This window comes from Acomys russatus, chromosome 15 (assembly GCF_903995435.1).
Source record: "Acomys russatus chromosome 15, mAcoRus1.1, whole genome shotgun sequence".
NCBI lineage: Eukaryota > Metazoa > Chordata > Mammalia > Rodentia > Muridae > Acomys > Acomys russatus.
In genome coordinates this window covers 39,400,550-39,420,274 of record NC_067151.1, presented here as the reverse complement: position 1 = coordinate 39,420,274, position 19,725 = coordinate 39,400,550, and the positions used below count along the sequence as shown (strand labels likewise).

General features: G+C 37.9%; 1 protein-coding gene across 2 annotated transcripts in view; it reads right to left on the bottom strand.

Moving 5' to 3' along the window:
• Positions 1 to 19,725, bottom strand: part of Mme (membrane metalloendopeptidase) — an 85,309-nt gene that overhangs the window by 5,333 nt on the left and 60,251 nt on the right. For both annotated transcript variants that reach the window (XM_051157244.1, XM_051157243.1), the window contains exons 17-22: positions 14,434 to 14,492; positions 9,592 to 9,711; positions 7,901 to 8,034; positions 7,735 to 7,800; positions 4,209 to 4,304; positions 3,853 to 3,929 (exon numbers count right to left, since the gene is read on the bottom strand). In XM_051157244.1, the coding sequence (XP_051013201.1) occupies positions 3,853 to 3,929; positions 4,209 to 4,304; positions 7,735 to 7,800; positions 7,901 to 8,034; positions 9,592 to 9,711; positions 14,434 to 14,492 (552 nt within the window). The remainder of the gene's footprint in view (positions 1 to 3,852; positions 3,930 to 4,208; positions 4,305 to 7,734; positions 7,801 to 7,900; positions 8,035 to 9,591; positions 9,712 to 14,433; positions 14,493 to 19,725) is intronic.

The following is a 19,725-nucleotide window of genomic DNA, read 5'->3' as shown; positions in this document are numbered from 1 at the left end:
TCTCTCCTGCTCCCACGTTGAGAATTAGTTGTCCTTTGGATACATCTGAACATGGGGGTCTAGGTTGTCTGCATGCATTGTCCTTGGTTGGGGTGTGTACACACACACATGCACGCACACACACTTTGTTTATTTTGTTTTTTGTTTTTTTTTTTTTTTCCATACAGAATCTCACTCTGTACCTCTAGGTGTCCTGGAACTCACTATGTAGACCAGGCTAACCTTCAACGCATTTTAACCAGCTGGCCCCTGATTCCCAAGTACTCGGATCAAAGGCTTATATCACCATATCTGGCTAGTAAATGGATTTTTTAAATTACTGAATAAATTGTTTTCAGTTAGTAGATCCTCTGACACCCTGTTATTAGTTATTTAAAACTAATGACTTAAATTCAAATTTAACTGGCTCCATTTATAAAAAGGCTATTCAGTCATTATGATTTACTAGTTACTACGACTTTTTCATGACAAAATCATGTTGACTTCACACATATTCCACTACACAGAATAAAATATGTAGATTAATATATACTAACTGTATTGTTAGACAACTCATGAAAAGCCATCCTGATAATTGTAAATTATGATTGTAATAATAATAATAATAACAACAACAACAATAATAATGATTATTTAAGATGAATGGAAGAAACATTTCAAAGAGCAGTTGACATAAGCATACTACCATTCGAAAGGAAACTAAGTACGCATAATGGTTGAAAGTAGCTGCATAAAATATTATTCTTATAAACATATTGAAGCTTCAGCTTTGAAATAATTCATCTTTTGTTCTTGATGGTGTAGCTGCTTAAGTATGGGGTTAATAATCTTCCTCTATTCTGAAAATGCTTTTAGATTAAGCACCACACACCAGCTTTGACTAATAACTCAAGGACTGTTGGTTTTTAAAGTGCTTTAAAATATGTTTTACTTCGAATGGTCAGGAAACAGCCTGTTTCCAAAAGTAAACGTAACCTCAACCTTTGCCAAGGAAATCCTTTTACCTCCAGAGAATAGTAATTTCCTTGACAAAAGGCTAGCCCTCTTTTTAATCTTAAAATATGCACATACTTCTTTTAGTATGAATGAAAAATAGAGATATCTTTAGTGTCAGAAGCAAAAAAATAAAGATATAAATGACTTCACATGTCTATATGCAAATACTAGGATAGAACCCAGTCACCCACTTACCTCCTTGAGTTACTTAAGCAGCACTCGTTGACATCTTAAATTATGCAAACAGAGTAAGTAAGCAACTACCAGCACAGAACTACTTGGAAATGGTGTTAAGTCTATAACTGATTTTTTAAAGATGTTTTACTTTTACTTTATGTGTATGACTGTTTTGTCTGCATGTATGTATGTGTACTATATGCATTCTTAGTGCCAGAATAGGGCATTAAGTGTCCTAGGGCTGGAGTCACATGTGGTTCTGTGCCTCCTGACACATGTGCTGGGAATGGACCCCACGATCTTTGTGAGAGCAGTAAACACTCTTAACTTCTGAGCCATTTCTATGGCCCTCAAAGTCCATAACTTTGTGCAGAAAACTCTTTACCAAGTAATCTTAAAACAAAATCCCTGTAATAATGTTCAAGTATGTATAAGTAAGAGGCACTTAGATCCATTAATATGAATCTTCCAGCAATTTTCTCTGTAGCTTAGTCCTTCCATACGAAGAAACTGAGGCCAGAGATCAAAAGATGGCTAGTCTAGTCTTAGGACACAGACAAAGAAGCAGAAAAACTCTAACAAAAGGCAAAAGAAGAAGGAAAAGGTCACCATCACCAGCACAGGCACACTGGCCTGGATGCAAGGTCATCATCACCAGCACAGGCACACTGGCCTGGACACAAGGTCACCAGCACCAGCACAGGCTCGCTGGCTTGGACACAAGGTCACCATCACCAGCACAGGCACACTGGCCTGGACACAAGGACACCAGCACCAGCACAGGCACACTGGCCTGGACACAAGGACACCATCACCAGCACAGGCACACTGGCCTGGAAACTCTAGTCATGAGGATTTCACTAGGTTAAGAGACTAAAGCATAACTAATAATAGTAACAGTGGCCCATTTTATCAAAACAAAATAACATCAAGTATGACCCATGAGATTGTGTTAAAGCAAATATGTTAGAAATGTATTTTAAACAAAAAGTTTAATCCAGTGGTCAAGATAAAAAAGTCAGTGCTCAAAAGACACAACTTTTACTTGTTAAAAGCAAATGTGCAACACCGTATTCTCCAAGGATGGCAGGCCATTCAGCAGCCCAATCCTAAGCCCTGTGGGAGTCTAGATCTTTATAGAGCTCTGCCTGTGTTCATTGGAACATACAGAGCGGGCATATGACAAACTGGTTGTCATGCATTTATGATTGTTCTCTGCTATCCTCAGAAGTATATTCTTGTATTTTTAACTTCTAAGAACAACCACAGCCACAACAGAAACACTTTTTTAAAACTTGGCAGTGTTGGAAATCAAAGAAAGGAAGGAAGGAAAGAAGGAAGGAAGGAAGGAAGGGAGGGAGGAAGGAAAAGAGGAAAAAAGGAAGGAAGGAAAGGCACCAACAAAAACAGTTTTAAAAATTAAGCTAAAAGTCTCTTGGATTAAATCATAGTGGGAATAGCTCTACAATGGTGCTCTCTGGAAAGAAGCTAACCAAAAACAGTTAGTTAGTAAGGGCACGTTAACAGGACTAACTTTGGCTCACATTACAAGGAGAGCAAAATGCAATAAGCTGTTGTGTGAAGGAATTTTTAAGGAATTGCTAAGGCAGAGGATATATAATGCTGGTGACAGTGACAGTGATGGCATTAGGAAAAGCCACATGCATTCACCAAAATGTAAGATGTTTAAGTATGCTGCTTATGACTTTACAACTAAATTTATTTTTTTCTCTCACTAGTTAGAAAATTAATGTATTCACATTCATTTTAGATAAAGTTTAAATACTTTTAGTTAATAATGTATTTTTTTGCTCTCAAACCCTGTTTTCCAAAGTGCAAAATTTTTAATTTCTTTTTCAGTTTTCTTCTTGGAAGGTGCTGTTGATCAGCAAGTGGGTGTTGGATTTTACAGTGCTAGAGAAGGGAACTATATTAAGATGCCAGTCCTAATTGACCCAGGGATGTAGAATTCAACATTCAAAGGTTGGTTACAATGATTCTGTTCTACTTCGCTGATCTCTCTCTTACATGTTCGCATTCTTCTGCCCTGAACAGCATCCCCTAGTAGCCTTGCTGGGCTGTTCTTTGACCTCGGCTGTAATGTACTGAGTCCTGGAGTGTTGGAGATAAGGTTATTAAGTGCTGGAGAACTTCCAACTAGTAGAATGAATGTCTTTCTTTGGAGTTTGGAATTCACATTTACAGCCTCCTAGAAATATGTTGTACTAGCTGGTGGTTTCATCAAGTCATTGTTATGAAATGACATCTTTGCAACCCATCAGGTGCTGGTTTGGACAAATGTATTCTGGAGGACAAAACAGTCAGAGCTGTGCTTGTGGAAGCATTACCTGGTGTGATCTGTTGAGCTCTATCTTTGACATATACATAGACACATGCACATACAGTACATACATAAAAACACATGTGCATGATACATATATATGCACATATACGTAAGCACACACTTATACACACATAAATTCAAATATATACACACAAACACAAGCATACACACACACAAGCACACACACAAACACATGGATGGATACATGCATATACATGGACACACTCAAATATTCTTAAATGGCATAGAATAACAATTAGAAAAAGCCAAATCTGAAACATGGAAGTAATGGAGCCAATGCTGGAGCAACCTGGCTGCTAGTTATAACTACATACCTGAAATTTCCAGGACTGTGCACATCTGTTTTAATAGAATTGACTGCATACTCTGGCCGGTAGGTCCCACACCATACCTAGATATGAATAGACAGTGTAATCATGAAGCATTGTGAGTAGGTTAGGGGAGAAGCAAAATTAATTTGGAATTTTCATTCAATCATTAACCCTTCAAATAACGCTCAGTGAAAGGCAACCAGGAACATAATCATTTATAGTGAACGTGACCTGACAATCTTGTTGCAAATAATACAAGTTAGTCAAGTCAAAGTCTCTGTCCCAAGTGCTTAAAGAAAGAAAACTCAGCATGCAAAATCCAGCTTGGGTGAAAGTATCCATCACAAAAGATATACTACCTGGGCAAAGTTCAAGAAGAAGAGTTGTTTGTGATTTAGGTCAATTCCAGGGAGTAATTTTTCTTCACCATTCTTCTTAACATAATTCTGATAGGCCTATGGAGTAAAATAAAAGTGTGTAATTTACAAATTTATACCAAAACATATTGCAAAAGAGATGTGTCTTTTCTATCAGATGACTATAATAATACACTTAGATATATACGGCACCCTGTGATGCTTTCATGGATCAGGAAGAAGGCTAGAAAACATCTGCTCGGAGAGAATACAGACTGATTAGCAGATAACAAGATCTTGGTAGGTCAGATGATCACACTAAATGTCAGTTTTATAAAAGGATGACTTGAATACATGATGAAAATCCTACCTCAACATCGTCCAGATCACTGGAGAAATGGGTTGCCAAGGGAGTCATCTGCAATTGCTATATTTAGCTTAGTTACTACTCTTAGGAAGGGAGGCTCACACCAGATTTAGTCTGAGTGATATTTGCCAAAAGTTAAAGGATCCTTTTTGAGAGTCCTTAGGGGCTTAGTGTCCTATGATCCTGAAATCAAGGATAAGCAATTACTCTGATCCCCTCAATACTGGACCAAACAGACTAAAGTACAAAACCATCAGGAGAAAGGCCACTTGAATATCAGAAAATGTTCTGAAACTTTAAAGATGTATATTCGCTATTGAGAAATTTGGTTTGGCTCTGCTGCATATAATATAAAAATGGATCAATAATAAGCTTCCTGGGAGGATATTTGTAATTTCTTTAAAAAATTACATTTGCTTATTTATTTGTGGGTGCACAGCATAGTGCATGTGTGGAGGTCAGAGGACAGTTTGCAGGAGCCAGATTTCTCCATTCACCAAATGAGTCTAAGGGATGCAATTCAGGTAGTCAAGTTTGGTGGCGAGTGCCTTTACTCACTGAGACATACAGTCAGCCCTTTCAAACTCCTTATAAAGAACATCCATCAATTACCTAGTTAAAAATAGACTTCATTTCTTCCTCTTTACCATTATCATAGACTACCAAATCTTTACTGTCTAAAGATTTTGGGATATAGGCAAGGCTTATACCTCCACCCACTTAGCGAGTTAACAGTCTAGCAGAGGGGCAAGGCTTACATGCCAAGAACTCACATAGTGTTGTAAATATTTGTACGATTGTTCTCTTATTACTGCAGCTTTCAGCTTGCTGCAAGAGAGTAGTTGATCAGAGTCATCAAAAGCGCTAATCACTAACACCTACCATTTCCAACACGGACTGCTGCCGACTCAACAGAAGTGATGATTTGAAACACATGCAACAGTGACTGGCATAATACTGAAAATCAGTCTTTCACATCACACCTTACACAGGAAACCATCCTAGAGATGGTTAACAACAAAGGCAAGTTCTGTAACAGGCTCACATTCTTTGTCCATGAGCATTTATGTCATAGCGAAGGGAAGGAAAAGTCAGTGGAAGCCTAGGGGACTCTGAGTTGAAAATAAATAGACCATTAGGGGTTACACTGGCCAGGGTACTAAGGAATTAAAATTCTGAAAGACGATGCCAAGAACATAGTAGGTTACCTTTGAATATTCAGCTTTGTGTTAATCTGGAGATTACCCCCAAAGGATTACAGATCACAAGGCCTGGGGCACAGCAGGATATCTACACTGGAGATCTACTGGGCAGGATCTGAGCTCAGTACTAGGGATCAATTGCCTCTAAACAAAGCACTATCCCAGTTGTAGCTAAGAAGTTGTACAAACATGTCCAAGAAGGAGCAAACCACTTCCAATGACTTTAGCTATATCTTAGGATAATGCTTAATAAATAAAAAAATAAAACACTAAAATAAATACTAAAATAAAATAAACACTAAAATAAAACAATAAAAAAAACACTAAATAAAAAAATATCCAGTACCCAAAAAAAGAAAATGCAAGCTATTTGCCACCTAGTGAGAAACAGAAACATTAATTATGCAGCATTCCAAGTAGTAGCAATGTACCATCCCGCTGTGATGGGCTGGAACTTTTATCTGACTTCATCTTCCAGGCCTCATACTTGGATGACGCTGTGTTATGGGCACACTGTAGGTCCCACCAGTCATCTCTCTCTTCTGTTGTGATGCCTCTATTTTCCCTAACCCTCCACATTGCCGTAATGACCTCAAACATTCCACCCAACCCACTTGTGAGAACCTGGTTCTCTCTCATGGATACCTTATCTCAAGTCGACTGCTCATTCTCTCATACATGGGCTGGTTTAGGGTCAAGAGGTACACTCAAAGTCATCTTCATTCTTTCTTGTTGCTTCTAGAAATACCATTCTTCCAGCTTTTGGGGGAATTCCCTATTTTCTCTGACACAGTGGCATTCACTGGATCCTCTTTTCATTCCTACTCACATCCTCAATTACTGACATCTTTTATGTGAGCTGTGTTGCTACATAATTAGGCCCTAAAATAGTGCTACCACTGAAGCAAAGCCTTTAAAAGTACTTAGGTGGAAAGACTGCAGCAGCCAGAGGATCTGGATCCCTGTTGGGAAATTATGCCTTCTATACTTTACAGGGAAGCCGCATCCATGCGTCGAAGCAATAGGGTTGCCTAAACAAGACCTATAAAATGATACTGCCAGTCAACATGCCAGTGTAGATAGAGAAAATGTCACAAGGCTCCACCTGAGATGAAGAGCTATAGGCAGTTAGTGGCAGCCTAAGAGGGAAGAGATTCAATTTTTACAGGGATGAGTCTCCTGATGAGTATCCAATCCATATATATGATATATATATATATATATATATATATATATATATATGAGATAATAAAGAAGAGGAGGTTATGAATTAGGGCACAGGAGGAATTGAGGGGAGAGGAGGGTGTGAAAATGATATAAGTAGAATACTCATATATGAGATTCTCAAAAGAATAAGTAAATAAAGTACTTCTTCTTTGCAAATATAAGTGGGAGGCTAACTGTGAATCTAATAAATATTCCAACGATAATAATTCTTGAAGAATAATAGTTGGGCCAGCTGCATGGCCATATACTGGAGCCATATGACAATTATGTCTTTAACTGTTTCTCAGTGAGCAGACTGTGGCTTAATGTTACCTCTGCAGCTTATGCTAATTATCACCTCCACAGGCTGCCTCACCTGCTGGGAAGCTGAGGGCCCACTTACATTGGTAAATGACCTTAAAATAATCGCTACGTGGACATCTTTACTAAGAAATTTACCGCAGGGGTTATTTCTTAGAAATATTTTGTGTCTTCTACAGGCTTCTGCATCTTCTCCTGTCTTTGGTCATAACGTTCAGGGCTTCCTTTTTACCTCAGCTCTATAACATCCTATCAACCGTCCTGACCCTTATGACGAACATATGTACAGCCATCTTGCTCTTCACGTGATTGCCAATTTCCATTCTTCACTTCCTGCTTATATATGCCTCTTATAAAAAGCTTCAAAGAAATGGGTAAATATGATAAATGAGCACCACCTCTACTGAAATAGGAATAAGACATAAATACTCACTCTGTATGCTTGGCCAATACCTCCATTATCGGCAATGTTTTCTCCTAGTGTATTAATTCCATTGAGCTGTTTAAAGAAAGATTCTTTATTAGGATTGTTATAGAAAGCACCAGTGTTTCACAAATGATTGAATGCCTGAAGCTTTTCCGGACAATGTTGAACATACATGCTGTCCACCTGCGAGGTCCCATGTGAAGTTGCCATACTGGTACACCATGCACTGTGACTGGTCTTTAAAATTATTTGCAGACTGCTGTGTCCACCAGTCAACGAGGTCTCCATCTTTGTTAAAATTTCTGCCTGTAATATATTAGTAAAAAGAAAATTCGTTAGAGTAAGAATGAGATTTTTTTAAAAATGCTCTTTCTTTTGTAAGTGAACTTCTTGAAGTAGCTTCACATCCGGTTGTAAGAAAGAACTTATAACTGACCACTTCCGCTCTTCAGTGGCATTTTGCAAACTATAAAAATCATAACAAGGATACTTACCTGCATACAATCCCTCCATCTAGAGATGTCTAATTTAAAATAAAAAGGACTAAAATATGGCTGTGTGAGTGACCATGAGATGGGACAGATAATGGGAGAAATTTCTAACTCCCCTGACCCCTGCATTCTCTGGGAAAGCCCGACCTCTACCTGCCAAATGTGCTGTGGAATCAATAGACATTTTATCCACTTGGCTCATGCTGCCGCACACGAAGCTACCAGATAAACCCTAACACTGAAAACATGCCTTGTTATTCTGGATGTTTTCCACTTGAGCCAAGACTGTTTAATTTGATATTTTTAAACTTCAAAACTTTATTCTGGCCCTCATTTCATGTTCCCAGACCCTTTAGCAGAAGTAACTCCTTTTTTTCCCACTACTTTAACCACAAAGTGCTTTTTTTTCTATCCCGGAGTTTTCCTGCTAGATTTAAACATTAATATTTCTCTTTTGATATCCCCAACTCCACTCATATTCTTTATATATTTTGACATTTAATTTGATCATCTTTTACATATTTATGGTACAGCAATTAGGAAAAGGGTCATGAAACAAAATTTGAACTTGCATGCTGATACTACCAATTCTAGGTTTATAACATTGCACAAATGTGTTATATGCCTCTGTGTGTTTCCATTTGAAAAATGGGAGTACTATTAGTCAGTATTGGTTAAAACTGTCTTAAGTTAACAGAGACCACAGTAAGACTCTCTTTAAGGTGCAGTTCTTCCTGTCTCCTCTCTCTGGCTTCCTAGAATTCTGTCTGTTCCATGTTTTATGAACTAAAATTTCTAACAGTTTTTGTTATGGCCTTTTTATATATCCCTGTCTTTATTTCAATTTTGTTTGGCTGTAATTAAAATTGTAAATCTTCTTGGTTGTTGAGGGAAGCATATAAAAATTTAAATGTCTACTGTCTACAAGGTTCTAAATTGTGTATTAAGCATAAAATGAAAAAAAAAAAAACCCACAAAGTTTCTGACTGCAGGGAGCTGATGCGCCACACAAACAGAGACTTGGATGAATCACAGTCTCTGGCTTTATCTGAGACACAGACCCTGCCCTCTGTGAGCCTGGAAAGCGAAATCAAATGCAATAGGACTGAGTAAGCACCGTTACTGCTATGGGCGAACATCATTGTATTTTCTCAATGTGAATATTTGCCTTAGTCTCTCAGAGTATAAAGCACACATTTCCTATTGCCCGTTATTAATGTCTTGAGGTTTTTAAGAAACATCTTACATAGACTACTGGCTATGTAGTTAGACTTAGGTCAGCAATATACTGGAGTTCTGTAATGATAAATTATAACTCTTAAACCTAGGAGGATGTATCGCTGCCAAAGGAAAAATGTCACCTAGACTTTACCATTGTCATCAAAGCCATGCGTGATTTCATGTCCAATGACCATGCCGATGCCTCCGTAGTTCAATGAGTTGGACTGCCGAGCACTAAAGAAGGGTGGCTGCAAAATGCCAGCAGGGAAGACTGTAGGAGAGAAGATGAGAGAAGATTTGGGAAGATTATCTGTGGCATTATCAGTGATGGCACCATGCTTGCCAACCTGTTTTCCACTGTGTCAGTTCCATTCAGGCAGATAGCAAAAGTCTGGTATGACAGAAACCAACACAGTCATTTATTATTGATGGTGGCAAAGTGACTGAGCCAGTGCTGTGCATGCCCTATGATTTATTCATCACAGTTTGCCTGCCAATCTCTTTGATTTTTTTTTCTGTAAGGAGTTTGGGGCAAGAAAAATATATACACTACAAGCCCTATCCCTTGTATAAATATTTGGAAGGACGAGCTACTCAGTAACATACATTTCTGTTCAATGCTAGCTCTGAAATTATATCTGTCCACAGTACTATCTAAAATAAACTGCCGTTAAGTCAAACACATCCCTCCATCATTTAAACTTATTTTATTTTCACCAGGGTTCCTATGACTACTTTCAATTCTGTTTATTTTCTTGTTTATAGCGGGAGTCCTTCTTTATCTGGTTTGCTTATTCCTATCCTGGGACCCCCAAATCTCAGACCGATGAGATTAGAAATGCATGGGTTTGTACACACAGTTTCTTATGTACTCTTTGGTCCCTTTTGCTTTTACACTCATTATCTCTAGAACCCCTAAACCAGACAGTGCTTAGAATGTAAGTAGTACCCAGAGAAATGTGTTGGCTGTTCTTTAAAAACTTTATTAGATACAAAAATTTCAAAAAATAAAATTATTTTTATTTTAAAAGTTTGGTAGATAAATGAATAGTACTTTTCTTTTTTTTTTTTTGCATTTGGCATAACATCTGTATTAAGTTGAAAACTTTCTCCATTTTGATGCCTCACAAACACTTGACTGTGTCAAACTTCAAACACTCTTCTTTCTAGATACCTGTCTCTTGCCCATTATTTTTCCTAATGGCACCTAGCAAAAGTGATAATGTTAACAAAGTGCAAGCCCCAGCAGGGAACCTCTTCTGTTGAGCTCAGGTGCTTCTCTCCCTTTACAGAGTTTGCACACCACACATAGGAGCATCTTGTTGTTCCTTCTGGGAAGTCTGACAGTGCATCTTACCTGACACTTGTTCCTCATGGCAAGAATGACTAATTTCCTAAGAGATGTTCTCACTTCCTGACCCACCTATAATCTATCCTAATCTGATCTACACTCTTATTCTATTCTGCAGCCAGATTAAATTGTTAAGGAACTGGGATGTCACCGGTAGCGTGGCCGAGCGGTCTAAGGCGCTGGATTAAGGAACTGGGATGTCATCATTTATCAGCAGGTGGTCAAAGAGCAGCATCCTGTTCCTCACCCTAGATGGCATCATAGTTCCCTGCTTTCTTGGTCTCTAATGTCCACTCCCTCTGTAGTCCTTTGCATTTGCTTTCCTACAACAAATGTTCCAGCTAAATGTCCGGTATGTAAAATACACTAATGTGTTTCAATTATTCTTTTCTTGTAATATATTGTCTCTATTTAATGCAAAGGGACCATTGTTTTGGTCCAATTTTGTGCATACATAGGTAACCCTTGACCTTAGAAATGAATGAAGATGGATGTATATAATTCATTTTATATATATATATATATATATATATACATATATATATATACATATTTCATGTTTTAAAATTTTAGTCCCTACTAGGTAACATCAACACTATGTTCTGGAATTGACAAAGAGTCCGTAATATGAGCGTATATTATATGCAAATCTCTGCCTTTGTAGGCTTTCCTACACAGGATATCAAGAATATAAGTGAAAAACCCTGATCTTAAGTAACTAAAACAGAAGAGAAATTTAAGACCTAGTTATCACAAAGTAGCAAATATGTTTTTTAAACAGGGTAAAAATGACCTACCATTTGAAGAGCTTCAGGGGTAAATATTAGATATTTACAGAGGTAACATTAAAACAGTCTAAGCAATTACTTTAGATATTTCACTATGTTGGAAAGTTGTCATTGCCACCACATTCAAATGACAGTATAATAAAAGTAAACCTTTGTCCTGGGAGAATTTTGGAGAAAGTCATAGCTCACGTGTATCTGCCTCAGAGAAAGACTGCCAATAGATTATTTTTAGCTGAAAGTATAAAAATTATATGCGGCACTTTATTAAGTTAAACTGAGCATTATCTCCCACACTATGTACTTTGATTAAAATCCACCCATTATATAAAATGCTCTTATGAAATGTGCTATGAAGGCTAAACATTAACCACAGAGATGCAGCTGACTTAATTACAGCCTTAGATGCCATTCTTTAAATAAGTGATAGGATTTTTATGGCTCATATTAATACTAGTCTTCAAGTTCAGCCTGGCGGATTATGAGCTCATTTAACTTGGTCAGCTCATTTTTTTTAAAGGGGAATTTTCTCTTTTAAGCTCACTGCTTGACTAGTAAACACAACAGTATTGCTAGTCACTGACAGATCACTTGTGCATTATCACAGCTGTCAGCTAGTCAGTTAAAAAAAGTGAAATGGTGGTCAACAAAATTTTTTTCTTCCTATCTGCCTGAACACTTACCCCTGCCCTAGTAATTGTACCCTGATCTCTTCAAAGTTTCAAGCCATCTCAACCTTAAGATATTTCAGACACAGCTCAAGTGTGCTTTCAGGTGAAATCTGAGGGTGAGACAGTACCAGATCTGGCAATGTCTAGGGTCTTTCTGCACACCATTGAAAGGAAATTATGCTGTATTTTCTGGCCTGATACAGAAATAAATGCCTAGCCGCCTAACTTCATGTTGAAAAGCAATTCTGCTAACCGAGTTTTGATGTAGACGTAGATGTAGATCTCACACTGACAGAATGATGAGTTTGGGGGAGGGGCTGGGCATGAAGTTCAGTGTGTGTGCGCGTGCGCGTGCGCACACGCGCGCGTGCGTGCACATATGCATCATGTGTAAGGCCCTAGGTTTAATGGCCAGAAATATCTATCTATCTATCTATCTATCTATCTATCTATCTATCTATCTATCTATCTTTCATCTTTTGAGATGCCCAAGTGAAGAATCTCCAGTGAAAAAGCCATTCTGAGGAAAGTTTCCAATTGGTTTTAGAAATATTTTACACCAGCATTGATTATATAGGTGCTGGGGAGTTGATCGTCAAATAAATTTTGTTTGGTTGAAATAATCTTTTCTCTTTTTAGAAACTATTAGCTTAGACTTTGAGCTAATTGATTTTTTTTTGCTTAGATGTAGATCTTAGTGTCTACCTGCTATATAAGAATAACCTTTTAAGATTTCATATGTAATCCATTTTCATACCATGTACCAAAGTAAGTGACAGATAAAGTTTTATTTCAAAAGCAAAAGCCATAAAAATACTAAAAGGAAATGCATACAATGTTCTTCTATGTCTCTTCTGAAGCCTAAAAGCACAGGGGAAGGGGTACCTACACTTAAAATAAAGAGACAGGATTTAAGGTTTGTTTTTAAGTAATGATAAATATCTTAAGAGGCTTTAGCAATTTCTATTTCAAATCAGTAACAGATTATTAAAAAGTGATGCTTACTACAGACTTAGAGAGTTAAAAGGAATAGATTAAAACAATGCTGGGAGTCTCATTTTTTTAATTCTGCACCACATTTCAGCATAAAGGAGTCCCTGTGGAGAGGCCTGCTCTACTGTTTCACTTCTCAGTATACACTGGGTATTTCTGTCAACATGGTAAAACTCTGAAACACACACACACACACACACACACACACACACACACACACACACACGAGTCTGCTTAGGTAAGAAAAATAGACTTCAAATATGCCAGGTTTTCCCAGAAAGAGAGAAAATGTATCTATGCCTTTTGAAGTTATTCATTTAGTCATCTTACTAGTCTTGCATGTGTTCGTTTCAATCATATTTTGTGATATTACTATTAGTAATGACAGTTATTTTCTCGAATTTAAACAAAAGTAGTTTCCCATAATTTCCTGTGATAAAGTCTAATCCAGCTGTTGCGGTTTCCTTTCTGTTGCTTACAGCAAGAAAGGCTTTACATACACCTCTTGGTTACGGTCTCTCACTGAGTGACGTAGGAGGAGGAGTGCTGCCTGATGGCTTCTCTCTCATACTCACACTTAGCTTGCTTCTGCTATAGGCCAGCATCACCTGCCCAGGGTGGTACTGTGTATTACACTGGCCCCATCTACATCAATTAACAATCAAGACAAACTGCCCAAAGACCAGCCAATTTGATTGAGGCTTTCCTCTCAGATAAGTCGAGTCTCTGTTAAGTTTACAACTGAAGCTACTAAGGCACTAAGAGGGTTTCTCAACCCTCTAAATTCCTTGGAAGCTTTGGAATCTCCATTAAAGCCAGACTGGTGAATTACCAAGAACTGGGTCTACAAAGAGTTGTCTCTTGGGTGCTCCAAAACTTTAAAGGGCCAATGCTCAGTAAGCCTAAGAGTTGGCATAATTTTTAAAAGGAACTCTCAAAAAGTAGATAGGAATAAGGTAAACCATTTATGGTACAGATTGGATATTATTGGAAGAAACAACTACCTAGTTTGGTGTGGACTAATTTTAATTTTCCCATTACAATCAAAACAGGTACAACATAGATACTTCAAGAAGTGAACCAATGACTCAGCATCAGCCTTACTTTTAGGGGTATTAAAAACTGGGCATACACCAAACCATGGGCTGAGAAAGCTGAGGGATACTAATGAATTATTTAGGAATATAACTTACCTATTTGATTTCTGCCTGAAGAGTAAAATGCATTGACCACAGCTGCTCCACTTATCCACCTATGGAAGGCATAAGTAAGAACTTGTTACAAAAGATACTCCATTACGTTACTCAGTCTCCTTACCACAAAAGTGAATGTTAACTTTCTGTGTCGAAATATGACCAACAAATTGACATTAGCGTACTAGACTTAAAACTCATCGGAATACATTTCTATTACTTGAAAATTCAACATAAATCCTGGTGTACAATCTGTTACTTCATCTGCATGGATTTTTGTAGGGGCACAAAATCTTTTATTTTCTTTTTCTTTTTCTGTTTCTGGTGTTTCGAAACAGGATTTCTGTGTACAGCTTTGCTATCCTGAATTTGCTCTTGTAGACCAGGCTGGCTTCAAACTCAGAGATCTGCCTGGCACTGCCTCCCAAGTGCTGGAACTAAAGGTGTGCACCACCACGCCCAGCTGATTGCACAAAATCTATTGCATCTTTTCAGAAGCTGTAGTAGGATAAAGTTATATTGAAATGTTTTTAACTTTATGTTTTGATACTAAATTGTTCCAACAGTTCTGAAATAGTTGACAATAGACAAAACATAGGCTAGTAAAACTTCAGATTCTTGTAGCTTTCAATTTTTTCATTTTCAGTTCACATGAACCCTTTTGGGAGCTCAGGTATCTTAGCTTGAAACATAGGACTTCAGATTATTGCTCCTTAAATCCTGTTTTTAAAATGCAACTCTGGGAAAGATAGTACAGTGGTTCAGAGTAGGAATTGTTCGTTCAGAGGACCAGAATCCATTTTTCAGCAACCACATCAGACAGCTCCCAAGTGCCTGTAACTCCAGTTCCAGGAGATCTGATGCCCCTGGCCTCTCAGGGCACCTGCACCCATGTGTACATACCCACACACATATACATGATGACAAATAAAAGACATATTTTAAAACATATTTATAAAAATGCAACATTGTAGCTAATCGAGGAAAGGTATAATTTTGTATGCCTGTAAAGTAAAATCCAGGTGGTTTTTAAGTTGAGCTGTCTGTCTGTTAGTCCATACCCTGACTGAGGCTCCACACAGAGTTTAGAGTCTATAAAACAAAGGCCCTCAATATAGAAGACTGTAGTTGTGAAAAAAAAAAAAAACAGGTCACAAATAATTGTTACAGAAGACTATAACAAAGTTAAATAGAGAAGGGAGTAAACACTGGCCTCATGAGTCAAGGGCTGAAAGGAGCTCTTGTTCTCATGTCTTTCTGCATCGATGTCATGGAAGATGCCTGCCAATCATGAAGCACTTTGCACTTGTGAGCAACGTAAGTACCAGTCCCACCGTAACAATATACACTATGTTTCCACTTTATTAAGTGGGCACTGCTTGATCGCAGATAACCTCTTACTTAGCATTCCCACATACAGTTAAGACAGCCACGGACTACTGTTCTTTAGTACGTCAGGGCGACAGCCAGTGCCACCATTATTACCCTGCCAGCAGCACATGACAGTAGCACAATAATTCAATATCAGACCTCTCTGCAATGCCAGGTAAGCAGTACAAAGTCAGCATATTAGTCATAATATCAGGAACTATTGTGGGTATCAGGTTTAAGCACTATTTTAATCTCTTAAAAACAACTAGCAGAGACCAATATGTATCGACCATGTGAACATTGTTGTCTTTTGAATAACGCAATGAAAACGTTACATAAAAGGATGCATGACTTTACAGCAGTCTCTTTCATATTTTCATGAACTTCTCTTTTAGAAAACAATGAGCCTGCAAACGGCAAAGAATGGTTTCCATGTGTTTTCCTATTAGTTTGTTATTGCTGTTATTTTAATACAGTAAACACTTTAAGAAGGATGGAGAAGATGTATCAAATCTTCCCTAGCTTCGTCAGAGCTGAGCCATGAATATTTTAACATTTCCTGCAAGTTGATTATTACAAGAATATATCTTATTGTTTTAATTAAATGACACTTGCTTACTACACAATTGGTGATGACTCACAAGAAAGGCAAGTATTTATAAACCCGGGATACTAGATTAAAGTGGAGAAATCAGAACTACACAGAATAAGTGGTTCTCATTAGTGCAACTAACAAACATACAAGGAAGATGTTTGTGTGGACAAAAGTGGAGCTAAGGGAAAGTGATGTATTTAGACTACATTTGCATAGGTTCACATGGGTACCCTGACTAGGGCTCAAGTGAAGTACTTTGGAGCTGGTGAAAGGGTCCTCATGGACAAAGAGCTCAGACAATTCTAAGAAAGCACTGTTGCCTGATTTGAAAAATATTCCTGGTGTATTCTCAACCCTTTCATAGCAAATGTGGTAATAAGACTTAGAAATGAACAGGTTGTAATTATTAAAATTTTGTGACCAAAGTTATTCATAAAAATTTCCATGCTCAGTGACTTTGGGGTTACTTTCTTAATTGTGAATACTGAGTTGCTGGCAATAACTGTGCGTTTTATGGGTAACTACAAATGCTCATTATTAAATTATTTGGCTCTGAACTAACCAAAAGTCCAAATAGTAAAGTAGGGAAAGTGGCAATTAGAACTGTTTTAAGGCCCAAGCTAGTGGTGCATGCCTGTAATACTAGTACTGGGGAGGCAGAGGCAGGGAGATTTCTGTGAGTTTGAAGCCATTCTGGTCTACAAAGTGAGTCCAGGACAGTCAAGGCTACACAGAGAAACCCTGTCTCAAAAAAAAAAAAAAAAAAAAAAAAGCAATTGTTTTAAGATTAAACATTATCCTGAGATGGGCAGTGGGAGGGGAGCTTGTCAATGACTAGATATAATAAACTAATGCTTCAGGTAACTCAAAACATAGGACTAAATGACACAGACATGACAAGATGGACTTCATACAATATCCCCTACCTACTATTACTGCTTTTGCAAAAATAAGTTCCATCCCTTTTATTTTAGTGCCTTTTACCCTTCTGGTCCATTACTTTAAGGAGTTTAAGATTGCATTTTGATTAATGTTTGTAACTCTCCAGCAGGGAAAGCTTTACATATTAAAATGTCTACTGCGAATTATATCTTCCAAAAAATAGGTGGCTATTTATGATCTTGAACACTACCATAAAATTAGAATTATAGTGGTAGGGCTTACTGAACACTAGTGTGTACTATTGTGCCTTTTTCTCTATCAAAATCTTTAATGATATGTCCTTAGTCCACTCTGGAGAATTATATAGCTTCAAAAGCCCAGGGCATTTTGACCCAGGTCATAGTCAGAACCTGAAGTACTATAATTACAACAATTGTTGCATCTTAAGTTATAGCAATGATAACAAAAAACAGTGTCGGATACTTGTGGTCAGTTATGAAACGCCTCATATATCAATGGGGCTGATAAATTAACGGGATAAACTAAATAATTTTTAAATTTAATAGTGCTGGAACAAAAATCCTAAGTCCCGCTGACTTCAATTCATCTATTTAAACAGAGATGCTTTTATATATGAAACTCAGAAAATTCCAACCATGGCAGTAGCACATGGAAGATAAACTGCACATAAGGAAGAAAAACAAAATCAGAAACAAATGGAGGTGTTATTGCTCTACAGTAGTCCTACTGTGTGCCACCTCAAGAAAGTCTACATAGGTAGCCTTCCAAATGTACAGGCCAGACCATGCAATATTAGATGTAGGAGAAGAAGCAAAAGACTTTGTTCTCCAGTTCGCTTCCTGCCACCAGTGGTTTGGATATGTGTGAGCATGGGCTGTGTGGTTGGAATGGAGCAAGGAGGTAAGCAAGAACTTAACTTTTATATAATAATTATTATTTAATTTTAATTTCTGAAATGCAGTTTTGTCAGGTAAGCTTTTATTTTTCTCTGTTTTTTTTTTTTTTTTAAATTATCAACTTGTGGTCCTCAAAGACAGACTCACTCCAAATTGGACGTATAGCACTAAAATACGCTTGAGAGTGGAGCCAGGTGTTTGCCTTACATCTCTTTCTATGCTGAGGAAGCTAGGTGGTGATGAAATGAAGGGGCACAGGCTTTACAGCAGGCAAGAGAAGTAGATATGGACATCAAAGTTCAATAGCCTTTAAGATAAAGTGAACCCAGTGGACTGCAAAAGCACTTAGAGTAGACCTCTTTTCAGCCACTGTGAGGAACTTTAAAGCTTAAAATAAAGAACAAGACCATTAATACCCTTCTCCTTGGAAGTGTTCGAATTCTCAACATCTATTCTGACAGCAACTCCTTTGAAATCAGCACTACAATAAATAGATTTTTGTGCCTCCTTCAAGTATTCCTGGGCAGGTCTCAGATCGCTATAATCTTTTATGCTTGTTCTCAAATGCTTCCCACATGCTCTCACTGATCTTTCAGATCACCCTGACAGTTTAGATGGTACCTTCGGTCTGCAGTTATACAAACCGAGTCCCTACATAGTTACTAAACTCTTTGTCCTAACGCAGGTACACAGTAAATGATACAACTGGTGAAATATATTTGTGTGAAAGAGAAAGGTGGCCTGCTTGCCTTCCCATCAAATTCCACCACCAAATTGCTGATCCGCATGATACACTAATTGAATAATGACTGTAACTAAGGCACAGTTGATGTCTGAAATTGTCTGAGGACAAGATCCTCTTGATGAAGAACTGGGAGAATCCACTTTTCCTGATAACAGGCAACCCCAAGCTCTCAGGGAAGAGCCAGAACATCCTCTATTCCATGTGACTCTTTGGATTTACCTAACCTGAGACAGGGGCACTGTCTGTGAAGGCAGCTTCACACAGAGAGTGACAGCCCTTGTTTTGCCGTTAACTTGAGCCACTAGGACTCAGTACAATGTTGGGAACACGATAGGCACTCGACAAGCATTTGCCTCTATCAATGAGTGCTCCACACAGGAAAGACTGACTCAGCTTGCCCCATGATCTGGGAGGAGGAAGGGCGTTGCCACTTTGCAGCCGTTGAGTGCTGTGACAACCAGAGTGGTACCCCATCTGAGCATGAGCCTCTCAAGAGATTATATACAATGAGAGTACCACAGTTCTTCTGAAAGGTCCCAGTTAAGTGGAATTACAGAACATCTGGATCCTATATTGTAATCTCTAGGAGCCTACTGATTTCAGTCCACCCTTATCTGATTATCCCATTCAGAAAGCTCAGCAGGCATGGAGCAAGAAAGATATCCAGTGAGTCAGTGATTATCATTTTGGCTACTCTGTTCGACTCATTATTAATTTAACTCCTAGATGATAGTCTCTATAAGAATGATTTACCAATTAGGTTTTTTTTTAATGTCAGTATG